At 43.6% G+C, this 27,311-nt stretch overlaps 1 protein-coding gene across 1 annotated transcript in view; it reads right to left on the reverse strand.

The window, feature by feature from the left end:
- Positions 1–7,560: 7,560 nt before the first annotated feature.
- The window catches only part of FBXO36 (F-box protein 36), an 87,333-nt gene continuing 67,582 nt past the window's right edge, over positions 7,561–27,311 (reverse strand). Inside the window, exons 3-4 of the mRNA XM_003925448.4 lie at positions 19,484–19,656; positions 7,561–9,197 (exon numbers count right to left, since the gene is read on the reverse strand). Coding sequence (XP_003925497.3) covers positions 9,009–9,197; positions 19,484–19,656 — 362 coding nt within the window. The 3' untranslated portion in view covers positions 7,561–9,008. The remainder of the gene's footprint in view (positions 9,198–19,483; positions 19,657–27,311) is intronic.

Genomic DNA, 27,311 nt, shown 5'->3' on the forward strand with positions numbered 1-27,311 from the left:
TGAGACCAGTCTGGGTAACATGGCAAGACCTCATCTCTGCAAAAAATGCAGAATTATTTGGGTGTGGTGATGCATGCCTGTGGTCCCAGCTTCTCGGGAGGCTGAGGTGAGAGGATCGCTTGAGGTCGAGGCTGCAGTGAGCTGTGTTTGTGCCATAGCACTTCAGCCTGGGTGACAGAGTGAGACCCTGTCTCAAAAACAAAACTAAACAAAACTTTATTTAAAAATAGGCGATAATTGGCTGGGCATGATGGCTCATGCCTGTAATCCCAGCACTTCTGGAGGCCAAAGCAGGGATCACTTGAGGTTGGGAGTTCAAGACCACAGCATGGAGAAACCCCGTCTCTACTAAAAATACAAAATTAGCCAGGTGTGGTGGCACATGCCTGTAATCCCAGCTACTTGGAAGGCTGAGGCAGGAGAATTGCTTGTGGTGAGCCAAGATCATGCCATTGCGCTCCAGCTGGGGCAACAACAGCGAAACTCCATCTTAAAAAAAAAAAAAAAAAAAAAAAAAAAAAAAAAAAAAGGCAGTAATTTAGTTCATCAAAAGCTTGGCATGTTCTCTGGGCAACCAATCTCTTGAATGGTCTCCTATTATGTTCAAGGACCTCCGCTTAATAATTTCAAATGTGACCTGCACAAATCCCGTCACCTTTTCGAGTTCTATTGGGAGATATGCTGTTGGCTTTGAAAGGAGAGGTGCTGTAGCATTTGTGGTTAAGAACACAGACTTCACAGGTAGAGATTTGAGTCTCAGTTTTTAGAAACTTTGAAATAATTAGCTTGTCCTCCTTGATTAATTAGATTTTGCAGGGAATGCAGTCTGTGTCACAACTAACTAACACTGCCACTGCAGTATGGAAGCGACCATAGATAACACATCCATGCTGTTCCAATAAAGCTTTATTTATAAAATCAGGAGGCCGGTCAGATGAGGTCCATGCCGTAGTTTGTAGACCCCTGAGAGAAATGACAGAAATATCACTTACCTTTAAGGATTGCTGTTAAGAATTCAATTGTTCACTACCTGTTTATTTCTTGGCAGGTAGTAGACAATAGACAGAAGTTGCTATTATTATTATTATTTCTGAGGTTATTCCAACACAGTCTGTGGCCATGGATCAGTGGCTGTAAGGCTTTTTGAATGGGCAGAACAGATTTCCCAATTGAAAATCACTTTCCTGGCTGGGCGTGGTGGCTCATGTAATCCCAGCACTTTGGGAGGCTTAGGTAGGCAGATCATAAGTTCAGGAGTTCAAGACCAGCCTGGCCAACTTGGTGAAACCCCGTATCTACTAAAAATACAAAAATTAGGCCAGGTGTAGTGGTGCATGCCTGCAATCCCAGCTATTCAGGATGCTGACGCAGGAGAACTGCTTGAACCTGGGAGGCGGAGGTTGCAGTGAAATGAGTTCATGCCATTTCACTCCAGCCTGGGCTACAGAGTGAGAGTCTGTGAAAAAGAAAGAAAGAGAGAAAGAGAGGAAAAGGCAGGAAGGGAGAAGGGAGAAAGGGAGAAAAAGGGAGGAAGGGAAAAGAAGAAAAGGGAAGGGAAGAGAAAGGGAAGAGGAAGGGAAGGGAAAGGGGAAGGGAAGGGATAGGGAAGGGGAAGGGAAGGGGAAGGAAAGGGAAAGGGAAGGGAAAGGGAAGGGAAAGGGGAAGGGAAGGGAAGGGAGGGGAAGGAAAGGGAAAGGGAAGGGGAAGGGAAGGGAGGGGAAGGGAAGGGAAGGGAGGGGAAGGGAAGGGAAAGGGAAGGGGAAGAGAAGGGGAAGGGAAGGGAAAGGGGGAGGGAAGGGAAGGGATAGGGAAAGGAAGGGAAGGGAAGGGGAACGGAAGGGAGGGGAAGGGAAGGGGAAGCTTTGTAATATAATTTTAAATCAGGAACTGTGAGGCCTCCAGCATTTTTTTCTCAGTATTGCTTTGGCTATTCTAGGTATTTGTGGTTCTATATGAACTTCAGGATTTTTTTTCTTTATTATTTTCTTTAGAGACGAGACTTTGCTCTGTTGCCCAGGCTAGAGTGTAGTGGCATGATCACAGCTCACTGCAACTCTGAACTCATAGGTTCAAGCAATCCTCCTGCCTCAACTTCCCTGGTAGATGGATCTGTAGGCATGTACCACCATACCCAGCTAATTTGTAATTTTTTTTTAAGAGACAGGGTCTTGCTGTACTGCCCAGGCTTTTTTTTTTTTTTTTTTCCTATTTCTGTGAAGAATGTCCTTGGGAATATTGATAGGGATTGTATTAAATTGCTTTGGGTAATACAGACATTAGAACAATATTAAATTTTCCCATCCATGAATATATGTATTTATTTGTATCTCTTTTAGTTTCTTTTATAATTGTTTTAGTTTTCAGTGTATCAAACCTTCATGTCCTTGAATAATTTATTCTCAGATATTTTGAGTTTTTGTTTTGTTTTGTTTTGTTTTGTTTTGTTTTGAGAGAGTCTCACTCTGTCACCCAGGCTGGAGTGCAGTGGTGCAATCTCGGCTCACTGCAACCTCTGCCTTCTGGGTTCAAGCAATTCTCCTGCCTCACAGCCTCCCGAGTAGCTGGGATTACAGGCATATATGCCACCACACCGGCTAATGTTTTTGTGTTTTTAAGAGACACGGTTTCACCCTGTTGGCCACGCTGGTCTCAAACTTCTAACCTCAGGCGATCCACCTGCCTTGGCCTCCCAAAGTGTTGTGATTACAGGTGTGAGCCACCGCATCCGGCCAGATATTTTAAGTTTGTGATGCTGTCATAAATGTGACTGGTTTCTTGATTTGTTTTTCAGCTAGGCCGCTATTTGTGTATAGACATGCTACTGATTTTTTTGTATGTTGATTTTGTATCCTGCAACTTTACTCACTTCATTTATTAGTTATAGGCTTTTTTGTTTGTTTGTTTGTTTGTCAAATCTTCGGGATTTTCTGCCACCTATAGAATCATGTCATCTGCAAATAGAGATGATTTTATTTTTTTCCAACTTGGGTGCCTTTTACTTCTTTTTATTGTCTGATTGCTCTTGCTAGCACTTCCCATACTATGTTGAATAGAAGGGGTGAACGTGGGCATCCCTGCCTTGCACTGGATCTTAGTGGAAAAGTTTTCAGTTTTTCCCTGTTGGTTATGATGTTAGCTGTGATGTCTTTATAAACTGCATTTATTATCTTGAGGAACTTTCCTTCTATACATAAATTGTTTTCATCAGGAAAGGATGCTGAACTCTGTCAAATACTTTTTCTTTGTCAATTAAGATAATTATGTATTTTCTCTTTCATTCTGTTAAGGTATCACATTGATTGATTTATGTATGTCAAACCTGCTTTTCATGCCATAGATAAATCCCACTTTGTCTTGATGTATAATCGTTTTGTGTTGTTGAATTCAGTTTTCTAACATTTTATGGAGGATTTTTGCATCCATCTTCATCAGAGATGCTGGCCTCAAGTTTTCTTTTCTTGTGTTTTTGTCTTGCTTTGGTATCAAGATGATGCTGGCCTCATAAAATATGTTTGGAAGTATTCCCTCTAGCTCTATTTTTTGGAAGAGTTTAAGAAGTATTGATAACAATTCTTCTTTGTATGTTTGTAGAAATCAACCATGAAAGCCATCTGGTCCTGAGATTTTCTTCAGTGGAAGGTTTTTAATTACTTCTTCAATCTCTTTACTTGTTATTCTATTCAAGCTTTCTATTTCTTGTCAATTCAATCTTGGTAGGTTATACTTTTCTAGGAATATATCCATTTCCTCTAGGTTACACAATTTGTTGACATATAATTATTCATAATAATTCCTTATGATCCTTATTTCTGAGGCATCTGTTGGAATGGCTCCACTTTCATCTCTGATTTTATTTGAGTCTTCTATCTTTTTTCCTTAGTTTAGCTAGGGGTTTGCTGATTTTGTTTATTTTTTCAAAGAACTAAATCTTGGCTTTATTGAGTTCTTCCTATGATTTTTCTGTTCTCTATTTGATTTTTTTCTGCTCAAATCTTCATTTCCTTCTTTCTGCTAACTTTTGATTTAGTTTGTTCTTCTACTAGCTCCTTAAGATGTAATATTAGGCTATTTATTTGGGATAGTTCTTTTTCTTTTCCTATTTTTTCTTTTTTTATTTTTTTGAGACAGAGTCTTACTCTGTTGCCCAGCCTGGAGTGCAGGGGTGTGATCACAGCTCACTAGAGCTTGGTCCTTCCCGGCTCAAGCAGTCCTCCCACCTCAGCCTCCCAAGTAGCTGGGACCACAGGCATGTGCCACCATGCTGGGCTAATCTTTTTATTTTTTGTAGAAACAGGGTCTCCCTATGTTGCCCAGGCTGGTCTTAAACTCATGGGCTCAAGGGATCCTCTCGCTTCAGCTTCCCAAAATGCAGTGATCAGAGGAATGAGCCACTGCACCTGGCCTGGGGTCTTTCTTCTTTTGCAATATAGGCATTTTTTGCTCTAAACTTCCCTCTTGGATTGCTTTTCTGCATCTCACAGGTTTTGATATTGTGTTTCCATTGTCATTCGTCTCAAATGTTTTTAACACGACATCAAAGACATCCACTTCAAGTTGAAACCAACTATTCAGAATTGAAAAGCTGGGATAGTCTCTCATAGTATATTAATACAAACTGAAGATGCAGGTCATTATACTGAAACTCAGAGCAAAAAAACTGTGATGTCCATGTTTGACGTTTTTAGCAAGGTTGTTTTATATTATTCTTCAGCACCTTAGAAGCCAGTTTGGGGTAATAAATGAGACTGATGACCATTATGTACACAAGCAGCTCACAACACAATGACAAGAGGGACCTGGTCCTCACCCCTGCTCACATTCCCTCCCCAAGGGATCATCTCAGCCTTAGTTGTGGGGCCTACATTTTGGATTCCATATTGCTGAGGTTTAACACATATACTATGCCAATGTGTTTGGGGAAAAAAAGCAGTAGTAAAACTTGACATTAAGTAAAATATATTTATTATTTTGTTATAAATTTAAAATACATATTTATTTTCTATTGTTAATAAACGGTTCTCATAACACTAAATATATAAACCACCAGAAATTTTCAGTATTTTGTAATTACAATGGTAAATGACAACAGAGTAGAAACACATTTGATTGAAAAGATGAGAAAGGGCAAGATTATAAAATGCCGTAAGGCTGGGCACCGTGGCTCATGCCTGTAATCCCAGTACTTTGTGAGGCCGGCAGGCAGATCACCTGAGGTCAGGAGTTTGAGACTAGCCTGGCCAACATGGTGAAACCCTTTCTTTTTTTTTTTTTTTTTTTTTTTGAGACGGAGTTTCGCTCTTGTTGCCCAGGCTGGAGTGCAATGGCGCGATCTCGGCTCACCGCAACCTCCGCCTCCTGGGTTCAGGCAATTCTCCTGCCTCAGCCTCCTGAGTAGCTGGGATTACAGGCACGCGCCACCATGCCCAGCTAATTTTTTGCACCTTTAGTAGAGACGGGGTTTCACCATGTTGACCAGGATGGTCTCGATCTCTCAACCTCGTGATCCACCCGCCTCGGCCTCCCAAAGTGCTGGGATTACAGGCTTGAGCCACCGCACCCGGCCTCCTTTCTATACTAAAACTACAAAAATTAGCCGGACATGGTGGCACAAGCCTGTAATCTCAGCTACTCGGGAAACTGAGGCAAGAGACTTGCTTGAACCAGGGAGGAGGAGGTTGCAGTGAACCAAGATCATGCCATCACACTCCAGCCCGCGCAACAGGAGTGATACTCAGTCTCAAAAAAAAAAAAAAAAGTGCTGTGGCATTTCACTCTGAAATGTTAGGACATAAAGCAGATTTATCCATCCACATGAAAGCTGTTAATAGAAGCAGGAAGTCAAGACTATCGCTGCCTATTACCATGTTATGGGATTGTCATGTGGGGCCTCACATGGAAAATGAGATGGGGGAGGGAGGGACAAAATGTTTCAACCACGAAGGATGCTGGGGACATACAGGATGTTCACTTGATAATATTGTTTCTATTTCGGCAAAAACAATTATAATCAAGTAACGAGGCACTCAGATTATTAAAGCAAGTAAGTACTGAAATAATTTAGTAATCTGTATTATTTTAACTATTATTTAACAATAGTCAACATATTGCCAGGTGTGGTGGCTCACACCTGTAATCCCAGCACTTTGGGAGGCTGAGGCAGACAGATCACGAGGTCACAAGATTGAGACCATCCTGGCCAACATAGTGAAAGCCTGTCTCCACTAAAATACAAAAATTAGCTGGGCGTGGTGGTGCGCGCCTATAGTCCCAGCTACTTGGGAGGTTGAGGCAGAAGAATTGCTTGAACCCGGGAGGCGGAGGTTGCAGTGAGCCGAAATTGCACCACTGCACTCCAGCCTGGCACCTGGTGCCAGAGTGAGACTCTGTCTCAAAAAAAAAAAAAAAAAGGTCAAATGTTAACTCTTACTTCTAATTATTTACTTTAGCATCTATTTTTATAACATTTTTATATGTAATATTATTATATACTATATATAAGTATATATTGTACCTGTGTGTAAATATATACAGTGTTTTCAAATTGCTATATTTGTGCTCTTATTGATTCATGTGGAATCCACTATTCTGCATGTCCATAAGCTTTCAGTCTGTTGATAAAACGCTACACGTGAAGCTTTAATCATTTTGTGCTGATGTTACAAGTAAGTTACAGTTATATACGAAGTTATGCTGACATACATAACCTGCATCCTCACGATATAAACCTATGTTCTATCACTGAAAATTAGGCTGTGAGTGAAGTCTGAAAGCTCAGGAAGAGCCAAGGCTGCCAGACCCATGCACGTGCCTTCCAGCTCTGAGCTGCCCGCTGATCACCTGTACCTGCCCTAGCAGACTCTCTTGAGTGGAGAATGTGGCCTGGATCTCTTGACAATTAAAGCTTTGCTCTGTTCTTGGACTAAATCCAGACATAATCACGTCAGGCTCCTCATCTGCCAGAAGGCAGATTGCCCTTGATTTCGCAATCACAGAAAACTTGTAACCGTGTTCTGACCCGGTGCGGTGGCGCACGCCCGTAATCCCAGCATTTTGGGAGGCCGAGGTGGGTGGATCACGAGGTCAAGAGACAGAGATACCATCCTGGTCAACATGGTGAAACCCTGTCTCTACTAAAAATACAAAAATTAGCTGGGCGTGGTGGCGCGCGCCTATAGTCCCAGCTACTCAGGAGAATCGCTTGAACCCGGGAGGTGGAGGCTGCAGTGAGCAGAGATTGCGCCACTGCACTCCAGCCGAGCGACAGACTCAAGACTCCGTCTCAAAAAAAAAAAAAAAAGGCACTAAACCACGCTGTTGAGCCTTCCGGAAAGACTTGGGTGGGGTGAAAAGCCAGAGTCCACAACTTCTGTATTCTTCAGGGGGCCGTGGTGCATCCGGGGCAGTTTCTCTGGCACAGGGTACGTGAGTTTTCCTAGGTAGGAAGGCGGAGGTTGCAGGGAAGAAGAAATTACAAGGCTATGTATTGTAAGGTGATATGGAAGTAGAAAGCTACTTTGCTCTGTAACCTAAAAGGAGTCATTGGATTATTTACTGCTATGAGTTCATTTTCTGGGGGTACTTAATTATCAAGAAAGTGCAGAGAGAAACTTTTTTTTTTTTTTTTTTTTTTGAGATGGAGTCTCACTCTATTGCCCAAGCTGGAGTGCAATGGCAAGGTTTCGGCTCACTGCAACCTCCCCGTCCTGGGTTCAAGTGATTCTCCTGCCTCAGCCTCCTCAGTAGCTGGGACTACAGGTGCCTGCCACCACGCCCGCCTAATTTTTGCATTTTTAGTAGAGATGGGGTTTCACCATGCTGGTCAGGCTGGTTTCGAACTCTTGTCCTCATGATCTGCCCACCTTGGCCTCCCAAAGTGCTGGGATTACAGGTATGAGCCACTGCACCTGGCCAAGAAAAACATTTTTATTATGTAACCCTTCTCAGTGAAGTGACCTTTCTCCCCTAGAATTGTATTCTTTTTATCCCTCTGCCATCTTAACAGCATACAAGCCATACTTATATTTTCACTTACCTAACTCACAGCCTGTTTTCTTAAATATCCTTGTGAAAAGTGGTAGCTATTCACATTCCTTTGGGGAAACAGCATTTCTCCAAGAAATGTTTATAGGTTTTGGCCAGATGTAGTGGTTCACGCCTGTAATCCCAGCACTTTGCGAAGCTGGGGCAGGCAGATCACTTGAGGTAAGGAGTTCAAGACCAGCCTGGCCTACATGGCAAAACCCCATCTCTACTAAAAAGAAAATACGGGGAAAAAAAAAAAAAAAGAAGAAGAAGAAAAAGCAATGATGATAGGTTTATTTAACAATGTGAAGCAGTCCTGGGAAGTTGTACTTTGAGCAAGATCCGTAAGCAGGATGCCTGCACTCCTCCAGCTAAGACTCAGCGCCAGGTCAGTAGCTGTCTATGTGGGGGGACGCAGCCTGGCATCCCGGGCCCACAAGGACAGGGCCCTGAATATGGACTTAGCAGAACCAGGTTGGGAAGGCAGCTGCTCTCACCCCAAGTGCCTCGCGTGGTACCTGCCCCTCATGGTTCCCGTTGGGGACACTCAGCCACCTGCTCCATGGCTGGACTCAGATGACACAATGCCAGGAAAAAATTCAAAAGCCCCATTACCCTTTCAAATGCCTACATAAAACAGATGTCTAATAAAAACCTGCTAATAATCATTTATTATTTATTGACACACAACAGAAGCCTCTTTTCTCGTGGGAGTTGGGATAAGGAAGATGGTGGCCTCTGGGGCTCGGTGTCTTGCAGCCCTTGTCCTCAGGCCATGATCTGACCCCAGAAGGACAGGGACAGTGGCTCCAGCAAGGCACTGGGCAGCCAGGTTCTGCTGCATTTGTGTGCAAATCCTCTACGCTTTTAAATTGCTCCATGCACCAGCAAAACCTTAGTTCTTAAGAAAAGGAGACAGAAGAGATTTGGACACCGAAGAGAAACAGAGCCACGCCTCAGCTCCCTGCCGGTGGGAAATCGTGAGTCTAAGGTTGCTTGTCTCTCAGGCTTCCGTGCTTTTGTATCCTCCTGCGGAGCTGCCGCTGGAGCTGGAGTTTGTTGGTGAAGAACATCTTCCTCCAGCCCACGTCCGCTGCCAGGGCCCTCATGTCGGGAGTGATGGTGTCACAAGTTGACTGGACTATCTGTTCCCACAGTTTATCAGACATGCACAGCTGTGGGGGGGAAAAGCCAGAGGTGGGTTACAGCACACGTGTGTTAAGTAAAAGCCATTTTGGCTGGGCATGGTGGCTCACGCCTGTAATCTCAACACTTTGGGAAGCCGAGGTGGGCAGATCATGAAGTCAAGAGTTCAGGAGCAGCCTGGCCAACATGGGGAAACCCTGTCTCTATCAAAAATACAAAAAAAAATTAGCCGGGCATGGTGGCACCTGCAGTCCTAGCTACTTGGGAGGCTGAGGCAGGAGAATCACTTGAACCTGGGAGGTGGAGGTTGTAGTGAGCCAAGATTGCACCACTGTACTCCAGCCTGGTGACAGAGCGAGACTCTGTCTCAAAAAAAAAAAAGTAAAAGCCATTTACTCACTCAAACTCATTATCAAACTCCTGCTGCCTGTGGGACACTGGAAGAAACACTATCTGTGCCAGACACAGGTCCTGCCTTGAGAAACCTCCTCTTTGAGAAAAAGAGCCAGGCATAAATATCTAAGTGCACATATATCTAAAGGACATACCCTTCTGCACACGCTGAAACTTCCAAATGACGGCAGTAGAGACAACATGCTCCTACACACCAAACAACACTCTTCATGCAAGTGAAAACATGTTTATTCTCCACCTTCACCCCTACCCACTGCTGCCAAGTCCCATCAGTCACTTAAACATCTGGGTGATATTTATTGCCTCTGGTTAATTCCAGTTAATCTCTATTTATCTATTTTTTTTTTTTTTTAGACAGAATCTCACTCTGTTGCCCAGGCTGGAGTGCAGTGTTGCGATCTCAGCTCACTGCAACCTCTGCCTTCTGGGTTCAGGTGATTCTCCTGCCTCAACCTCCCAAGTAGCTGGGACTACAGATGCATGCCACCACACCCAGCTAATTTTTGTATTTTTGATAGAGACAGGGTTTCACCATGTTGGCCAGGTTGGTCTTCAACTCCTGACCTCATGTGATCCACCCACCACGGCCTCCCAAAGTGCTGTGATTATAGGCGTGAACCTGTGAGCTACCGTGCCTGGTCCAATTCATCTTTCTATCCTATGCAATAGAATTACAGAGTTCATCGGCACCACTTTATCCTACATAAAACAGTAGGAGAAAGGGAGAGAAAATAGTACCCACACATAAATGTATACACAACTGAGTAAGGAAGAAAATCTGGGTAGCTTCTACAGTCCTGGCTTCTGCATCAGGTCACAAGGCATGGGTTGCACTTTCTCCCTCTACCATCATTCCATTTCTCCTTGTCTTTAGCCAGCATTTCAACTCATCAAGATACTACGTGCAGTGATGTGATCCAGACCTTCTCTACTTCCTGCAAGGTGTGAGCACTTCTTGGTCTCAAATGTAGAAGATGTTCTATTCTTCTGTTAACTTTTGCCATGGCAGAAAAAAAGAATGAAGCCATATCCTTGCAGCAAAGTGGATGCCACTGAAGGCTGTTATCCTAAGCAAACTAACACAGAAATGGGAAACCAAATAGCGCATGTTCTTACTTGTAAGTGGGAGCTAAATCTTGGGTTCATACAAACATGGGCATGATTGCTGTGCCCCATAAAGGACCACCAGGGCGGCCTCTCTGGCCCATACCCAGCTTCCCACTACCCATACTACCTTCTATCCCAAACAGCACCAGCCCTGGCCAGCCCCGTTATGCTGTGCTCTCCTGCATCTTGACTTCCTCCTGGGGAGGAAGGAATGTCTAAGTGTGATCTCGACCTCCTTACACCATTACATTCACTTCTGAACAGAAAGCAGTCACCGGCTGGGCATGGTGGCTCATGCCTCTAATCCCAGCACTGTGGGAGGCTGGGGCAGATGGATCATTTGAGGTCAGGAGTTCGAAACCAGCCTGGCCAATGTGGTGAAATCCTGTCTCTACTAAAAATACAAAAATTAGCCGGGTGTGGTGGTAGCCACCTGTAATCCCAGCTACTCGGGAGGCAGAGGCAGGAGAATCACTTGAACCCAGGAGGTGGAGGTTGCAATGAGCAGAGATCACGCCATTGCACTCTAGCCTGGATGGCAGGGCTAGAGTCAGTCTCAAAAAAAAAAAAAAAAAAAAAAAGAAAAGAAAGCCGTCACCACTCCTTACTTCCATAGTTCATGCTCTTCTGAAAGTACTCCAGTAAGAGAAAATAATGAATTACAAATAGAAATGAATAGTACAATAAGGCATAACTGCTTAAGACCCTTTCGGCATAACCATCAAAGCAACAGCTATTATATTCACGTAATGGTTATTGCTAAGCAGCAACACTGAAAATCTACAGACCCCAAAACATTTTGGTGTTAGACAGGTCATTCATGATCTTATCTCTCCGTCAACAGTTCTTCAAGATTTAGTTCCTCTACTCAGATTACAACACATTCTAAATAGAAACAAAGGAAAACTTTAAAGACGTCTTAATATGGAAAAACAGATTATGTGAACCGCCTTTAAAAGATCCGGAACTGTGGCGCGTGCCTGTAATCCCAGCTACTCAGGAGGCTGAGGCAGGAGAATTGCCTGAACCCAGGAGGCGGAGGTTGCGGTGAGCCGAGATCGCGCCATTGCACTCCAGCCTGGGTAACAAGAGCGAAACTCCGTCTCAAAAAAAAAAAAAAAAAAAAAAAAAAAAAAGATCCGGAACTACAGCACCAATGTGGAATACTATCCCATTACCAGCACAGTACATTTCAGGATATCAGTGTACTTGTAATAGAAATTATGGGAGAAAACCGTAAGATTTGGGAGAAAAGGAAATAATTCTCAGAAGAGCTAAAATTTCCACTAGCATAACTTCATTTATGACCCATCAAATTTTATACTGAAAATATTTACAGTTTTGTCTGATATTGTAAGTAGGTATACAAAATACCCTCATCTATGACTCCCAACCCCTGATGTTCTTTTGCTTAGTTGCCAGGTTGCAAAACGAAAGGTTCCATAGTTCTAGATACTTGGATGCAAAGCCCAGGTAATCATGGATTTAGCTCCCCCTGGTGGTAGTGCATGAATTTTACATACATAAATTGTAAAGTTGAAGAGAATCGTAGGGCTTATCTAGTTAAAACCTCTCCTTTTGCAAATAGGAAAACCAGGGCTGAGAGAAGAGAAGGGAGATGGATGCTGCTCCAGGTGCATGCTGGGGAGTGGCCGAGCTAAGAACTGAACAGAACCCAGCTCTCCAGCCTCCTACTGATTTAAACGCACCACGCTACCTGCGCACAGTGATGCTAGGAGATCCCCTTCCGCAAGCTTTCAGCCTTCTAGAGTCTTCTGAGGCATTTGCTCTGTTCAACCTTAATACCAACTGGTCAAATTCTTGGGCCCAGCCAGGCTCCAATGGTTCACGCCTGTAATCCCAGCACTTTGTGAGGCCTAGGTGGGTGGATCACTTGAGGTCAGGAGTACAAGACCAGCCAGGGCAACATGATGAAACCCTGTCTCTACTAAAAATACAAAAATTTGCCGGGTATGGTGGCATGCACCTGTAGTCCCAGCTACTTGGGAGGCTGAGGTGGGAGAATTGCTTGAACCTGGGAGGTGGAGGTTGCAGTGAGCCAACATCACGCCACTGCATGCCAGCCTGGCAACAGAGCAAGACTCCATCTCAAAAAAAAAAAAAAAGAAAAGAAAAGAAAGAAAGAAAGAAAAAGGCCAGGCACGGTGGCTCGCACCTGTAATCCTAGGACTTTGGGAGGCCGAGGTGGGTGGATCACCTGAGGTCAAGAGCTCAAGACCAGCCTGGCCATCCTGGTGAAACCCCATCTTTAAAATAATAATAATAATAATAATAATAATAAGTGAGAAAGAAATGCACCTTATGGGTTGTGCCATTTAGCTAAGGCTCTTCTGATACAAGAACACAAGGTTGCTGTGAATGTGGCCAAAGATACAGAGATATTTTGCAGGCATGGACAGAGGGAGAAGTGAAAGAGAAGCTGTAGGCTGACATTAGACAAACACCTCTCAGAATTTTGGGTAATCCTAAGACCAGTGAATTTTTTAAAAAGCAGAACAAAATAAAATGATAATGAAGAACCAAAATAAGGGTGCCGCTGACTTATTTGACATTTTGTCAAATAAGAACAACTTTAAAAATGATCATGTAGGCCGGGCACGGTGGCTCAAGCCTGTAATCCCAGCACTTTGGGAGGCCAAGGCGGGTGGATCACGAGGTCAATAGATCGAGACCATCCTGGTCAACATAGTGAAACCCCGTCTCTACTAAAAATACAAAAAAAATTAGCTGGGCATGGTGGCGCGTGCCTGTAATCCCAGCTAATCAGGAGGCTGAGGCAGGAGAATCGCCTGAACCCAGGAGGCGGAGGTTGCGGTGAGCCGAGATCGCGCCATTGCACTCCAGCCTGGGTAACAAGAGTGAAACTCCGTCTCAAAAAAAAAAAAAAAAAAGAAAAGAAAAAAAAAAAAAAATGATCATGTATTATTACCACCACTTCATAAAAGAAGAAACATTTTAACTGTCCCCAAAATAGAAAAGACCTACATCCACTGAAAGATGGTCACTTAAATGAAACAAGTTTAGCCTTATCAAAAACTTTATACCGGCCGGGCGTGGTGGCTCAAACCTGTAATCCCAGAACTTTGGGAGGCCAAGGCGGGTGGATCACGAGGTCGAGAGATCGAGACCATCCTCGTCAACATGGTGAAACCCCGTCTCTACTAAAAATACAAAAAATTAGCTGGGCATGGTGGCTCGTGCCTGTAATCCCAGCTACTCAGGAGGCTGAGGCAGGAGAATTGCTTGAACCCAGGAGGCGGAGGTTGCGGTGAGCCGAGATCACGCCATTGCACTCCAGCCTGGGTAACAAGAGCGAAACTCCGTCTCAAAAAAAAAAAAAAAAAAAAAAAAAAAACCTTTATACCAACCTTATTTTTCCTGTTTCCTCATGGATTATAAAGCCACCGATAATGCTGGTTTGCTGAGCATGAACAGCTATGTAAACCATTTTTGGAGAAGAGAGATTGGATAAGAATCAAGAGTTTTTGTTTTTTGAAGGATGAAACTGATTTGAGAAAAAATTTAATGCGAGGCATGGTGGCTACACCTGTAATCCCAACACTGGGAGGCTGAAGCAGGAGGATTGTTTGAGTCCTAGAGTTCAAGACCAACCTGTGAAACATGGTGAAACCCCATCTCTACAAAAAATACACAATTTAGCTGGATGCGGTGGCATATGCCTGTAGTCCCAGCTACCCTGGAGGCTGGTGTGGGAGGATCACTTGAGCCCATGGGGTGAAGATTGCAGTGAGCTTTAATCATGCCATTGCATTCTAGCCTGTGCAACAAAGCAAGACCCTGTCTCAAAAAGGAAAAAAAAAATTATATACAGGGGAGAAAAAAACAGAGAAAGATGTAACTACTAAATGCAATGCAGTAAGCTGAATTGGACATAAAATAGCAAAAGGACATTATTGAAAAAACTCATGAAATTCAAATAACGTCTATATTTTAGTTAATAATATTGTACCAATATTAATTGCCTCATTTTTATAAATGTGCCATGGTTATGTGAGATGTCAACACGGGGGAAGCTGGGTAAAGGGCCTAGGTAAAATCTATATTATCTTTATAGTACTTTTACAAATCTAAAATTATTTATAAATTAAAAGTTAAAAAAAAATCAGGCCAAGTGATGTGCCTATAATCCCAGCACTTTGGGAAGCTGAGGCAGGCTGATCACTTCAGGTCAGGAGTTCAAGACCAGCCTGGCCAACATGGTGAAACCCAGTCTCTACCAAAACTGCAAAAAAAAAATTAGTCAAGCATGATGGCTTGCACCTATAATTCCAGCTACTCAGGAGGCTGAGTCATGAGAATCTCTTGAACCCAGGAGTTGCAGTTGCAGTGAGCAGAGATTGTGCCACCACACTCTAGCCTGGGTGACAGAGTGAGACTTTGTCTCTTAAAAAAGCAATAATAATAACAGCAACAAACAGAAGTTAAAGGAAATAAGTGAAATCCCCAGGAACAGGCCCTGGAACCATGTGTCGGGTAGCACTGATCTTGAATAGGAGAGGAACACCTCCCTCCCTGAGGTAAGAGGAAAGAGTTGGACGGGACACAAATAATTTGGTAATAAGCTTGTCCCCTGGAATTAGAAAAGGAAGCCTTTTTTTCATTAATAGTTAAACGAAAATCACTTACAAATGAAGTGTGTAACAGGTAAATGGAACACAGATAAAACTTAGATTGACAACAGAAGTAAGTGGTTTTCCTTTTTTCCCTGTGAGCAAACAAGAAAAACAAGTGGTCAGCCTGGCGCAGCGGCTCACGCCTGCAATCCCAGCACTTTGGGAGGCCAAGGCCGGCAGATCATTTGAGGTCAGGAGTTCAAGACCAGCCTGGCCAACGTGGTGAAACTCTGTCTCTACTACAAATGCAAAAATTAGCCAGGCATGGTGGCAAGCATCTGTAATCCCACCCAGCTACTAGGGAGGCTGAGGCAGGAGAATCGCTTGAACTCAGGAGGCAGAAGTTGCAGTGAGCCAAGATCTCGCCATTGCACTCCACCCTGGGTGACAGAGCAAGACTCTAATTCAAAAAAAAGAATTGTTTCATGTTATCTGGGGAGAAAAAAAGCAGCAGCCCTCAGTCAGTTTCCATCTTCTAATAATTCTGCTCTGTAAAAATGCTGAGGGCTAAAGTCAGCAACCTAGAGCAGCCTTACTTCAGAGCACTGGCTAAGTTATAGACAATGTTTTCAAGACTGCACTGAAATAACAGCAGGACACTGAGAGTGCAAGTAATAGGGGAAGTGAGTAACACTTGGAGAGAAGGCAGGAATAAATACCAGAAGCCACTGCACTTGAGGCTGTTTCCTATCAAATCCTTCCATTTACTTTTAGGAGCTGACCCACACCTTGGCAACAGGGCAGAAACTTTGACCAGATCCCCACTAGTATATTTTATTTACACAGAATTCTCTTTTCATTTAAAGTATCAATAATCAGCTTCTTTTTTTTTTTTTTTTTTCCCCTGAAACAGAGTTTTACTCTGTTGTCCAGGGTGGAGTGCAATGGCACGATCTCGGCTCACTGCAACCTCTGTCTCCCTGGTTCAAGCGACTCTCCTGCCTCAGCCTCCCAAGTACATGGGATTACAGGCCCACACCACCATGCTCGGCTCAGCTAATTTTTGTATTTTTAGTAGAGATGTGGTTTCCCCATGTTGGCCAGGCTGGTCTCAAACTCCTGATCTCAGGTGATTCAACCACCTGGGCCTCCCAAAGTGCTGGAATTACAGGTGTGAGCCATGGTGCCCGACCCTAACAGTCAGCTTCTTATCAGTAACAAGTACAAAATTTCAACTGTAGGATACTTATTTAATGGCAAAAGATATATATAATAGTACTTGTTTTCAACTTTCCATTTTTAGGGAGGAAAATCAAGTAAAAACGATATTTTGGGGAGCTAAATGATGGGAACTTATGAATACAAAGAAGGAAACAATAGATACTGGTGTCTAGTTGAGGGTGGAGGCTGGGAGGAGGGGGAGGAGAAGAAAAGGTGACTTACTGGGTAGTGGGCTTAATACCTGCGTGATGAAATCTGTACAAAAAAACCCCGTGACACCAGCTTACCTGTGTAAGAAATCTTCACATTTTTGCCCAGGAAGGTGGCTCGCACCTGTAATCTCAGCACTTTGGGAGGCTGAGGTGGGAGGATCATTTGAGCCCAGGTGTGCAAAAGCAGCTTAGGCAACATAATGAAATCCCACCTCTATTTAAAAAATTAAGGGCCGGGCGCGGTGGCTCAAGCCTGTAATCCCAGCACTTTGGGAGGCCGAGGTGGGTGGATCACGAGGTCGAGAGATTGAGACCATCCTGGTCAACACGGTGAAACCCCGTCTCTACTAAAAATACAAAAAATTAGCTGGGCATGGTGGCGCGTGCCTGTAATCCCAGCTACTCAGGAGGCTGAGGCAGGAGAATTGCCTGAACCCAGGAGGCGGAGGTTGCGGTGAGCCGAGATCGCGCCATTGCACTCCAGCCTGGGTAACGAGAGTGAAACTCCGTCTCAAAAAAAAAAAAATTAAGTATATGTGTGTACATATAGATACACACATACACACACACACTCAAAAGGAATATATGAAGTACTGTAATATGGATTATATTACTTAAGGCCAGGTGAAATGGCTCATGCCTGTAATCCCAGTACTTAGGGAGGCCAAGGTGGGTGGATCATCTGAGGTCAGGAGTTTGAGACCGGCCTGACCACCATGGGGAAACCCCATCTCTACTAAAAATACAAAAATTAGCTGGGCATGATGGCAGGTGCCTGTAATCCCAGTTACTCGGGAGGCTGAGGCAGGAGAATCATTTGAACCCAGGAGGGAGAGTTTGTAGTGAGCTGAGATCATGCCATTGTACTCCAGCCTGGGTGACAGAGCAAGACTCCATCTCAAAATTTAAAAAAAGATTATAAGCCGGGCGCGGTGGCTCAAGCCTGTAATCCCAGCACTTTGGGAGGCTGAGGCGGGTCGATCATGAGGTCGAGAGATCGAGACCATCCTGGTCAACATGGTGAAACCCCGTCTCTACTAAAAATACAAAAAAATTAGCTGGGCATGGTGGCACGTGCCTGTAATCCCAGCTACTCGGGGGGCTGAGGCAGGATAATTGCCTGAACCCAGGAGGCGGAGGTTGCGGTGAGCCGAGATCGCGCCATTGCACTCCAGCCTGGGTAACAAGAGCGAAAACTCCGCCTCAAAAAAAAAAAAAAAAAAAAAAGATTATATTACTTAAAAAAATTTTTTGAGATAGCATTTTGCTCTGCTGCTCAGGCTGGGGTGCAGTGATATGAACACAACTCACTGTAACCTCAACCTCCTGGGCTCAAGTGATCCTCCTGCCTCAGCCTCCAGAGTAACTGGGATTACAGTTACTAAGCTAGTTTTTAAAAATTTTATTGCAGAGATGACATCTCCTTATTTTGCCCATGTTGGTCTCAAATTCCTGGGCTCAAGCAATCCTCCCTCCTCAGCCTCCCAAAGTGCTGGAAAATGTTGGCTTTTTAGATAATAAGATTATGATTTGAATCACCTTGGAAAATGTTGTATGTTCTTTCATAAATGGACATTGCCCTAATACATTACAGCTAAATACCAAGCTAGTTGGGGTTCCTCGGTTGCAAGCAACAGATTCCAATTCTGACTGACTTAAGCCAAAGAGGGATTTAATGGAAAATTAGTATGTGTGTGATTGTGGGGTAGGGTCGGGGGGTCTAGAATTGAAGAAACAATGGAAGAAGTAGGGACCAAGGCACCTTCCAGAATCCACGGAATACAGCTGAGAAAGGTCATAAGGAAGCCTTGACACTGGCTGGAATCAGCACTGACAGTGCTTTCTGCTCTCGGGTCATTCTGCTGAAGATTCGAAGCAGTGAGACAGTGCATCTTATCTGCTTGGGGAAAGGAAGAAAACAAGGCACTGCCATGGAAGCCCACGGAAGCACACACACTGGGAGACGGCAATGCAGCAGAGGATACTACTGGAAGAAGTGGAAACGGATGTCAGGTAGTTCCTCCTCGCCCTATTCCTTTTTTTTGGGGGGGGAGACGGAATCTTGCTCTATCCTCCCTGGATAGTGTGCAGTGGATGGAGTGCAGTGGTGTGATCTTGGTTCACTGCAACCTCTGCCTCCGCCTCCCAGGTTCAAGCAATTCTCCTGCCTCAGCCTCCCAAGTAGCTGGGATTACAGGCGCCTGCCACCATGCCCGGCTAATTTTTGTATTTTTAAAAGACAGGGTTTCCCCATGTTGGCCAGGCTGGTCTTGAACTCCTGATCTCAGATGATCTGCCTGACTAGGTTTCCCAAAGTGCTGGGATTACAGGCGTGAGCCACTACGCCCGGCCCTTTGCCCTATTCTCTTATGCCACTATGAGTCCCCTTGGCTGTTCCTTGACTTGGAATGCCCCCTAACCCAGATCACCTGTCTTCACCAATTTCGCCCTCAAAAGCCAGATAAAGGAACCCACTTCTGTGAAGCCAGGCAGAGAAAATCACTTTTCACTGTCTTTGTACCTTGCATACACATCCCTTGTTGAACTGATCACACTGTATTATAATTATTTGTATCTACATGAATCTCTCCTGTAAGACTGTAAGTTCTTTGAAGGGAGGAATGTCTTTTCCTCTCTGCTGCTGTGTGGCTAAGACAGTCAGTCTCCATCACAAAGTTGGTACTCAACAAATGATTGCTATGTTAAAAAAAGTTTTTAGAAAGCACACAGAAAATTCTGTATAGACATAAAATAATTGACTGTTACCTTTGCAAATCTGTGTGATGTTTGAGAAAGCCTGGCAATATCTTCCAGATCCAGATAAGAAATGATATTCAGGAGCAAATCGTCTGGGAGCCGTTCAAGGAAGTCAAATTTACCTTTGCACAAATTGATGATATAGTCTAATATTCTTACACCAAATACTATGGCAGTTTGACCTGTAATTAAAAGAAGCCAACAAACCAAGATGGTTATCATGTACAGTCACATCAAAACTATAACAACAATCAGTGGGATACAAGCTTCAGGGCATTTTTTCCCTGGGAGTGATGTTAGATGATGCTGAGTCATTCTTACTTTCACCAAGCTGCCTTTGGGACTAATAGAATGCAGTTTTGAGGCATCTGTTTCCAATTGCCGTCTCTGCCCTGAGGTCAGAATCTTTTGGGGACGCTCACTGTTTAACACAGTGAGATCCCCTTGATCTCATCAGCCCCAAACTCCAGTCTATACTGCTAATTTAATTGGTCTTGGTGTTACCACTGTACTCACAGCCTCTCCAAGCGGGCAGCCATGTGGAGGAAAAAAAATGCTGGTCCACGTGGCTTTCCTGCCAGCCCCTCTACTCCCCATTGGTCTAAAACACACTGTCTCCTAATTTTAGTTAACTTTTGCTCTCGTATTTAATTTTTTTTTTGAGAGAGGTCGCCCAGGCTGGAGCGCCGTGGCCCAATCTCAGCTCACTGCAATCCTCCCATTTCAGCTTCCCGAGTAGCTGGGACTACCAGTGGGTGCCACCATGTCTGCCTGCTTTTTTTTTTTTTTTTTTTTGGAGAGACGTCTTTTTTAAAATTTATTATTATTATTATTTTTAAAGACGGGGTTTCACCATGTTGGTCAGGCTGGTCTTGAACTCCTGACCTCAGGTAATCCGCCCGCCTTGGCCTCCAAAGTGCTTGGATTACAGGCGTGAGCCACCACGCCCGGCTGAGACGTAGTCTTACTATGTTTCCCAGGCTGGTCTAGAACTCCTGGGTTCAAGTAATCCTCCCACCTTGGCCTCTCAAAGTGCTGGAATTACAGGCATGAGACACCATGCCCCTGTTGTTTTTATACACTGTGCCTACACCAAACTTTCTTCCTTCTTCTTTACCGTTTATTTTCATCCCTATCTTCATTTGATAGAAAAAAATAGAAAGAGGGCCAAGCATGGTGGCTCACACCTGTAATCCCAGCACGTTGGGAGGCCAAGGTGGGTGGATCACCTGAGGTTGGGAGTTTGAGACCAACCTGACCAACATGGAGAAACCCCTGTCTCTACTAAAAATACAAAAAATTAGCTGGATGTGGTGGTACACACCTGTAATCCCAGCTACTCGGGAGGCTGAGGCAGGAGAATCACTTAAACCTGGGAGGTGGAGGTTGCAGTGCTGAGATCACATCATTGCACTCCAGCCTGGGCAACAAGAGTAAAACTCCGTCTCAAAAAAAAAAAAAAAAATCTACTCAGTGGTCTTCAAGAACACAATAGGTTGCTATTAACTACAGTCACCATGTTGAACAACACATCTCTTTGATTTATTTCTTCCATCTAACTGAAATTTTGTATCCTTTGACCAACTCTCCCTACTTTCTCCCTGCTCTGCCCGGCCTCAGGTGACCCCTATACTACTCACTCAGAAGTGAGATCATAGGCCAGGCGCGGTGGCTCAAGCCTGTAATCCCAGCACTTTGGGAGGCCGAGGTGGGTGGATCACGAGGTCAAGAGATCGAGACCATCCTGGTCAACATGGTGAAACCCCGTCTCTACTAAAAATACTAAAAATTAGCTGGGCATGGTGGCGTGTGCTTGTAATCCCAGCTACTCAGGAGGCTGAGGCAGGAGAATTGCCTGAACCCAGGAGGTGGAGGTTGCGGTGAGCCGAGATCGCGCCATTGTACTCCAGCCTGGGCAACAAGAGCAAAACTCCGTCTCAAAAAAAAAAAAAAAAAAAAAAAAAAAAAAGAAGTGAGATCATGCATTGTTTGTCTTTCTGTGCCTGGCTTACTCCCCTTAGCATAATGCCCCCCAGGTTCACCCATGTTGTCACAAATGATAGGACTTCCTTTTTTAACAAAAAAGGCTGGATAGTATTCCATTGTGTATGTGTATTGCATTCTGTTTATCCATTCATCTGTTGATGGACAGGTTGATTCCGTATCTTGGCTATTGTGAATAATGCTGCAGTGAATATGGAAGTACAGTTATCTCTTTTATACACTGATTTCATTTCCTTTGGCTATATATCTAATAGTGGAATTGCTGGATCATATGGTAGTTCTATTTTTAATCTTTTGAGGAACGTCCATGCTGTCTCCATAATGGCTGTACTTATATCCCACCAGCAGTGTACAAGGGTTCTCTTTTCTCTACCAACACTGTTAAATCCTTGCCAACATTTACCTTTCAACCAACTTTAGAATAGTTAATAGATGCAAATCAGAGGGAAATGGGGGGAAGTGGAAATTTGACTATATATTTGTAACTTTTTTTTGTTTTTAAAAGATATTATATGATGCTTTTGTCAGCAGCATTTATACTAAAATTGGGATGATAAGAAAAAGATGAATATAGCCAGGAGAAAGGATGACACTAAACTGAAATTACTGAAAAATTAAAACCATTAGGAGTAGATTCTCTGACCATATGTAATTTAGCTAAAAATTAAGAACAAAGAAAGTAACTACAAAATCCTCAACTACCTGGAAATCAAAGATTTTTCTTTCTTTCTTTCTTTTTTCTTTTTTCTTTTTGTTGCCCAGGCTGGAGTGCAATGATGCGATCTCGGTGCAATCTCGGCTTGCCACAACCTTTGTCTCACAGATTCAAGTGATTCACCTGCGTCAGCCTCCTGAGTAGCTGGGATTACAGACATGCGCCACCACGCCTGGATAATTTTGTATTTTTAATAGAGATGGGGTTTCTCCATGTTGGTCAGGCTGGTCTCAAACTCCCAACCTCACGTGATCCACCCACCTTGGCCTCCCAAAGTGCTGGGATTATAGGTGTGAGCCATTGCGCCTGGCAATTTTTGTATTTTTAGTAGAGAAGGGGTTTCACTGTGTTGGCCAGGCTGGTCTCAAACTCCTGACCCCAGGTGATCCACTCACCTTGGCCTCCCAAAGTGCTGGGATTACAGGCGTGAGCCACTGCCTAAACAGTATATTTCTTAATAATCTAAGGGTCAAAGAAGAAATCAAAATGGAAATTAGAAAACGTTTTAACTGAATGAAAATGAATGACAATAAAGACACAAGTTATCAAAACTTGTGTAATGTAGGTAAAGCAGCCCTGAAAGAAAATTTAGAGGAGGAAAAATGGCACTAAACAACGATTAGACCAGGTGCAGTGGCTCAAGTCCATAATCCCAGCACTTCGGAAGGTCAAGGTGGGATATCACTTGAAGCCAGGAGTTACAGATGGTAAGTTCGAAGACCAGCCTGGGCAACATAATGAGACCCTGTCTCTACAAAATTATCCAGGTGTGGTGGTGCACACCTGAAGTCCCAGCTACTTCAGAAGCTGAGGCAGGAGGATTACTTGAACCCAAGAGGTTGAGGCTGTAGTGAGCCATGATCACACCACTGCACTCCAGCCTGGGTGACAGAGCAAAACCCTGTGTTGAAAATAAAAAATAAAATAAAATGAATAAATAAAAAATGATTTATACTTCCCTCTCAAGAAGCGAAAGAAAGAACAAACCAGGCCTAAGGAAAGTAGTAGAAAGGAAATAAAGGTAAGAACAGAAATCAGTTTTTAAAAACTCATAAAAACAAAATCAACAGAGCTGAAAGTTAGTTCTACAAAAAAATTAATAGAAGAAGTAAACCCCTAGCAAGAGTAATTAACAAAAAAAAAAAAAAAGAGAGAGAGAGAGAGAAAATGTAAATTACCATTATCATGGAATGAAAAAGAACACCCTACAGGGATTCTACAGATATCAAAAGAAGAGGATATTATGTACAAGTTACAACAAAAAATGTGATAATTTAGATAAAATAAAGTAGGACAAATGTTAACATCTTTTGTTAGTGGTATTAATTCTCTGTAATTTTTTTTTTTTTTTTTTTGGAGATGGAGTCTCACTCTGTTGCCTAGTCTGGAGTGCAGTGGTGTGAGCTTGGCTCACTGCAGCCTCCATCTCCTGGGTTCAAGTGATTCAGCTTCCGGAGTAGCTGGGATTACAGCCACCAATATGCCCAGCTAATTTTTTATATTTTTAGTAGAGATGGGGTCTCACCATGTTGGCCAGGCTGGTCTCAAACTCCTGACCTCAAATGATCTGCCCACCTTGGCCTCCCAAAGTGCTGGGATTATAGGCGTGAGCCACCACACCCAATCAGAGTCTCTGTAATATTCTTTTCTGTAGGTTTAAAATATTTCTAAATTTGAAAACTTTTAAAGAGCAAGCTACAGAACACAATGTATAAGATTCTTCCTTTTGGCCGGGCGTGGTGGCTGGTGGCTCACACCTGTAATCCCAGCACTTTGGGAGGCTGAGGTGGGCAGATCCCCTGAAGTCAGGAGTTCAAGACCAGCCTGGCCAACATGGTGAAACCCTGTCTCTACTAAAAATAGAAAAATTAGTTGGACGTGGTAATGGGGGCCTGTAATCCCAACTACATGGGAGGCTGAAGCAGGAGAATCACTTGAACCTGGGAGGCAGAGGCTGCAGTGAGATGAGATCACACCGCTGCACTCCAGCCTGGGCTACAGAGGGAGACACTGTCCCAAAAAAAAAAAAAATTCTTTTTGTTTATTTTGTTTATATATTTATTTATTTATTTATTTAAAGATAGGATCTCACTCAGTTGCCCGTACTGGAGTACAGTGGCACAATCACTGCAGCTGTGACCTCTTGGATACAAGTGATCCTCCCATTTCAGCCTCCCCAATAGATGGGACCACAGGTGAATACCACCACACCCAGTTAATTTTTGTACTTTTTGTAGAGACAGCATTTCATCACATTGCCTAGGCTGGTCTTGAACTCCTTGGGCTCAAGTGATCCTCCCGCCTTGGCCTCCCAAGGTCCTCAGATTACAGGTGTGAGCTACTGCACCTGGCCCTTTTTGTGTTAACATAACATATTCTCATATGTATGCATAAACCATTTTTATAAGGATATAACAAAAACTTCTAATGATGGTTGTCACTGAAACTAGAAACACGGGACAGAGGGAGACTTATTTTCATGCCAAAACCTTTTTCTTTTTTTTTTGAGAAGGGGTCTAATCCTGTCCCCCAGCCTAGAGTGTAGTGGCAAGATCATGGCTTGCTGAAGCTTTGACCTCCTAGCTCAAGCCATCCTCTCACCTCCAACTCCCAAGTAGCTAGGGCTACAGGCATGTGCCACCATGCCCAGCTAATTTTTTATTTTTTGTATAGACAGTGTCTCACTATGTTGTCCAGGCTAGCCTCAAACTCCTGGGCTCAAGCAATCCTCCCATCTTTGCCCTGAAAAATGCTGAGATTACCGGCATGAGCCACAGCGCCTAACCTAAAGCTTTTTCAAACTGATTTAACTTTTGTTTTACTATGTGCATTAATTCAATATTTAATCTTAAAAAATCAATTAATAGGCCGGGCGCAGTGGCTCAGCCTGTAATCCCAGCACTTTGGGAGGCCGAGGCGGTTGGATCATGAGGTCAAGAGATCGAGACTATCCTGGTTAACATGATGAAACCCCGTCTCTACTAAAAATACAAAAATTAGCTGGGCGTGGTGGCGCGTGCCTGCAATCCCAGCTACTCAGGAGGCTGAGGCAGGAGAATTGCCTGAACCCAGGAGGCGGAGGTTGCGGTGAGCCGAGATCGCACCATTGCACTCCAGCCTGGGTAACAAGAGCGAAACTCCAGCTCAAAAAAAAAAAAAAAGTAAGATCTTATTTAGATCTGCCTTCTCTGCTCTGCAGCCCAGAGCCTCCCACGCTCCTACCTCCTGCACTCTCCCACCTCACCCTCCACTTGCAGAACCCAACCAAGGTGTGCAGAAGCTAGAGACCCAGGCGAAGACAAGCAGAAGCTGATCAGCAAGGGCAGCAAGGAGGGGAGGAGTGCTGGAGAGGTGTTAGTTAGGAATGAGAAAGTAAAGGCCCAAGTTAAAGGCTGATGCATAGGCCTAAACAAACACACAAAAACCTAGAGAAAATGGATTATGGAACAAGGCATGATGGCGAAAGGGGTAAGAAAACACTTACCTCCTATTGGATGGAGTATAATTAACACAGCAGCTTTTTGGAGGGCAATTTGTGAGGATGATGAAGTGACTGGTATTTTACATAAATTTTAAATTACTCAAAACTTAAAATATTGTGACATCAAAATATTAATGAAGACCTATTTTAGGTACAAATATTGAAATAATGTAAATCACACAATTTAAAATTCTTTCAAGAGTAGCACAGCTGCCAGGCATGGTGGTTCACACCTGTAATCCCAGCACTTTGGACAGATCAGGAGGCGGGCAGATTACGAGGTCAGCAGATGGAGACCATCTTTGGCAACATGGTGAAACCTCATCTCTACTAAAATATAAAAAAATTAGCTGGGCATGGGAGTGGGCACCTGTAGTCCCAGCTACTCGGGAGGCTGAGGCAGGAGACTTGCTTGAACCCGGGAGGCAGAGGTTGCAGTGAGCCGAGATCGCGCCACTGCACTCCAGCCTGGCAACAGAGCAAGACTCTGTCTCAAAAAAAAAAAAAAGAGTACCATAAAGTTGGCATAATTATTATTTTTTAGCAATAATAATCATATTATTATTATATTTTTCTCATCCACCCGGGTACAGGTGGGCTGAGGCTGAAAAGGGCATCAGCCAAGTTGGCATAATTATAAAGGTCAAGTGTGTTGCCCACGGCATTTGTGCTGCATCCTGTGGTAGTGCCACTCAAACCAGTTCATAGGAAGACCAGCCTTGGTCATTCAAGAACAAAATCTTGGCCGGGCGCGGTGGCTCAAGCCTGTAATCCCAGCACTTTGGGAGGCCAAGGCGGGTGGATCACGAGGTCAAGAGATCGAGACCATCCTGGTCAACATGGTGAAACCCCGTCTCTACCAAAAATACAAAAAATTAGCTGGGCATGGTGGCGCGTGCCTGTAATCCCAGCTACTCAGGAGGCTGAGGCAGGAGAATTGCCTGAACCCAGGAGGCGGAGGTTGCGGTGAGCCGAGATCGCGCCATTGCACTACAGCCTGGGTAACAAGAGCGAAACTTCCTCTCATAAAAAAAAAAAAAAAAAAAAAAAAAGAACAAAATCTTGAATTTTACCAGACTTTCAAAAATTCACCCCTCAAATAAAATATATCAAAATTTGTAAGGTATATCTCTTTGGATATAGCAATCCCACCTGCGGGAATCTGTTACTGACATTCCTACTGACTTCTCATGTAAAGTGCAGATATAGATGTCCCAGCATGTACCTGAAGGCTCCAGCAAGAATCGCAAAAAATGCCCATCAAGTGAGGATTGTGTATTTGTACCCATCGAATACCATACGTCCTTGCAAAAGAATAGGGGATTTTATGTATACTAACAGAAAAATAATCATAATTAATATATGAAGAGCAAAAACAAGTTAAAATCCTAAAGATGAAATTTGATTTTATTTTTAGAAACATACAATTCAAACAGAAAGAATTGAAATACAAATGAAACTATTTGGAATGGTTATCTCTGGGGAATGGAGTTTGGAGGAGACAAATAATTTTCACTTTTTAAATCGTAACAGCCAGAATTTTTTGAGTACTTATTATGTGCCAGGCAAATTCCAAGCACTTTATTCAATTAGTCCTCATAAGGGTCCTATGAGATAGATGCCATTATTATTCCCAT

The sequence above is a fragment of the Saimiri boliviensis genome, chromosome 5 (genome assembly GCF_048565385.1).
Source record: "Saimiri boliviensis isolate mSaiBol1 chromosome 5, mSaiBol1.pri, whole genome shotgun sequence".
In the NCBI taxonomy this organism is placed as follows: Eukaryota; Metazoa; Chordata; class Mammalia; order Primates; family Cebidae; genus Saimiri; species Saimiri boliviensis.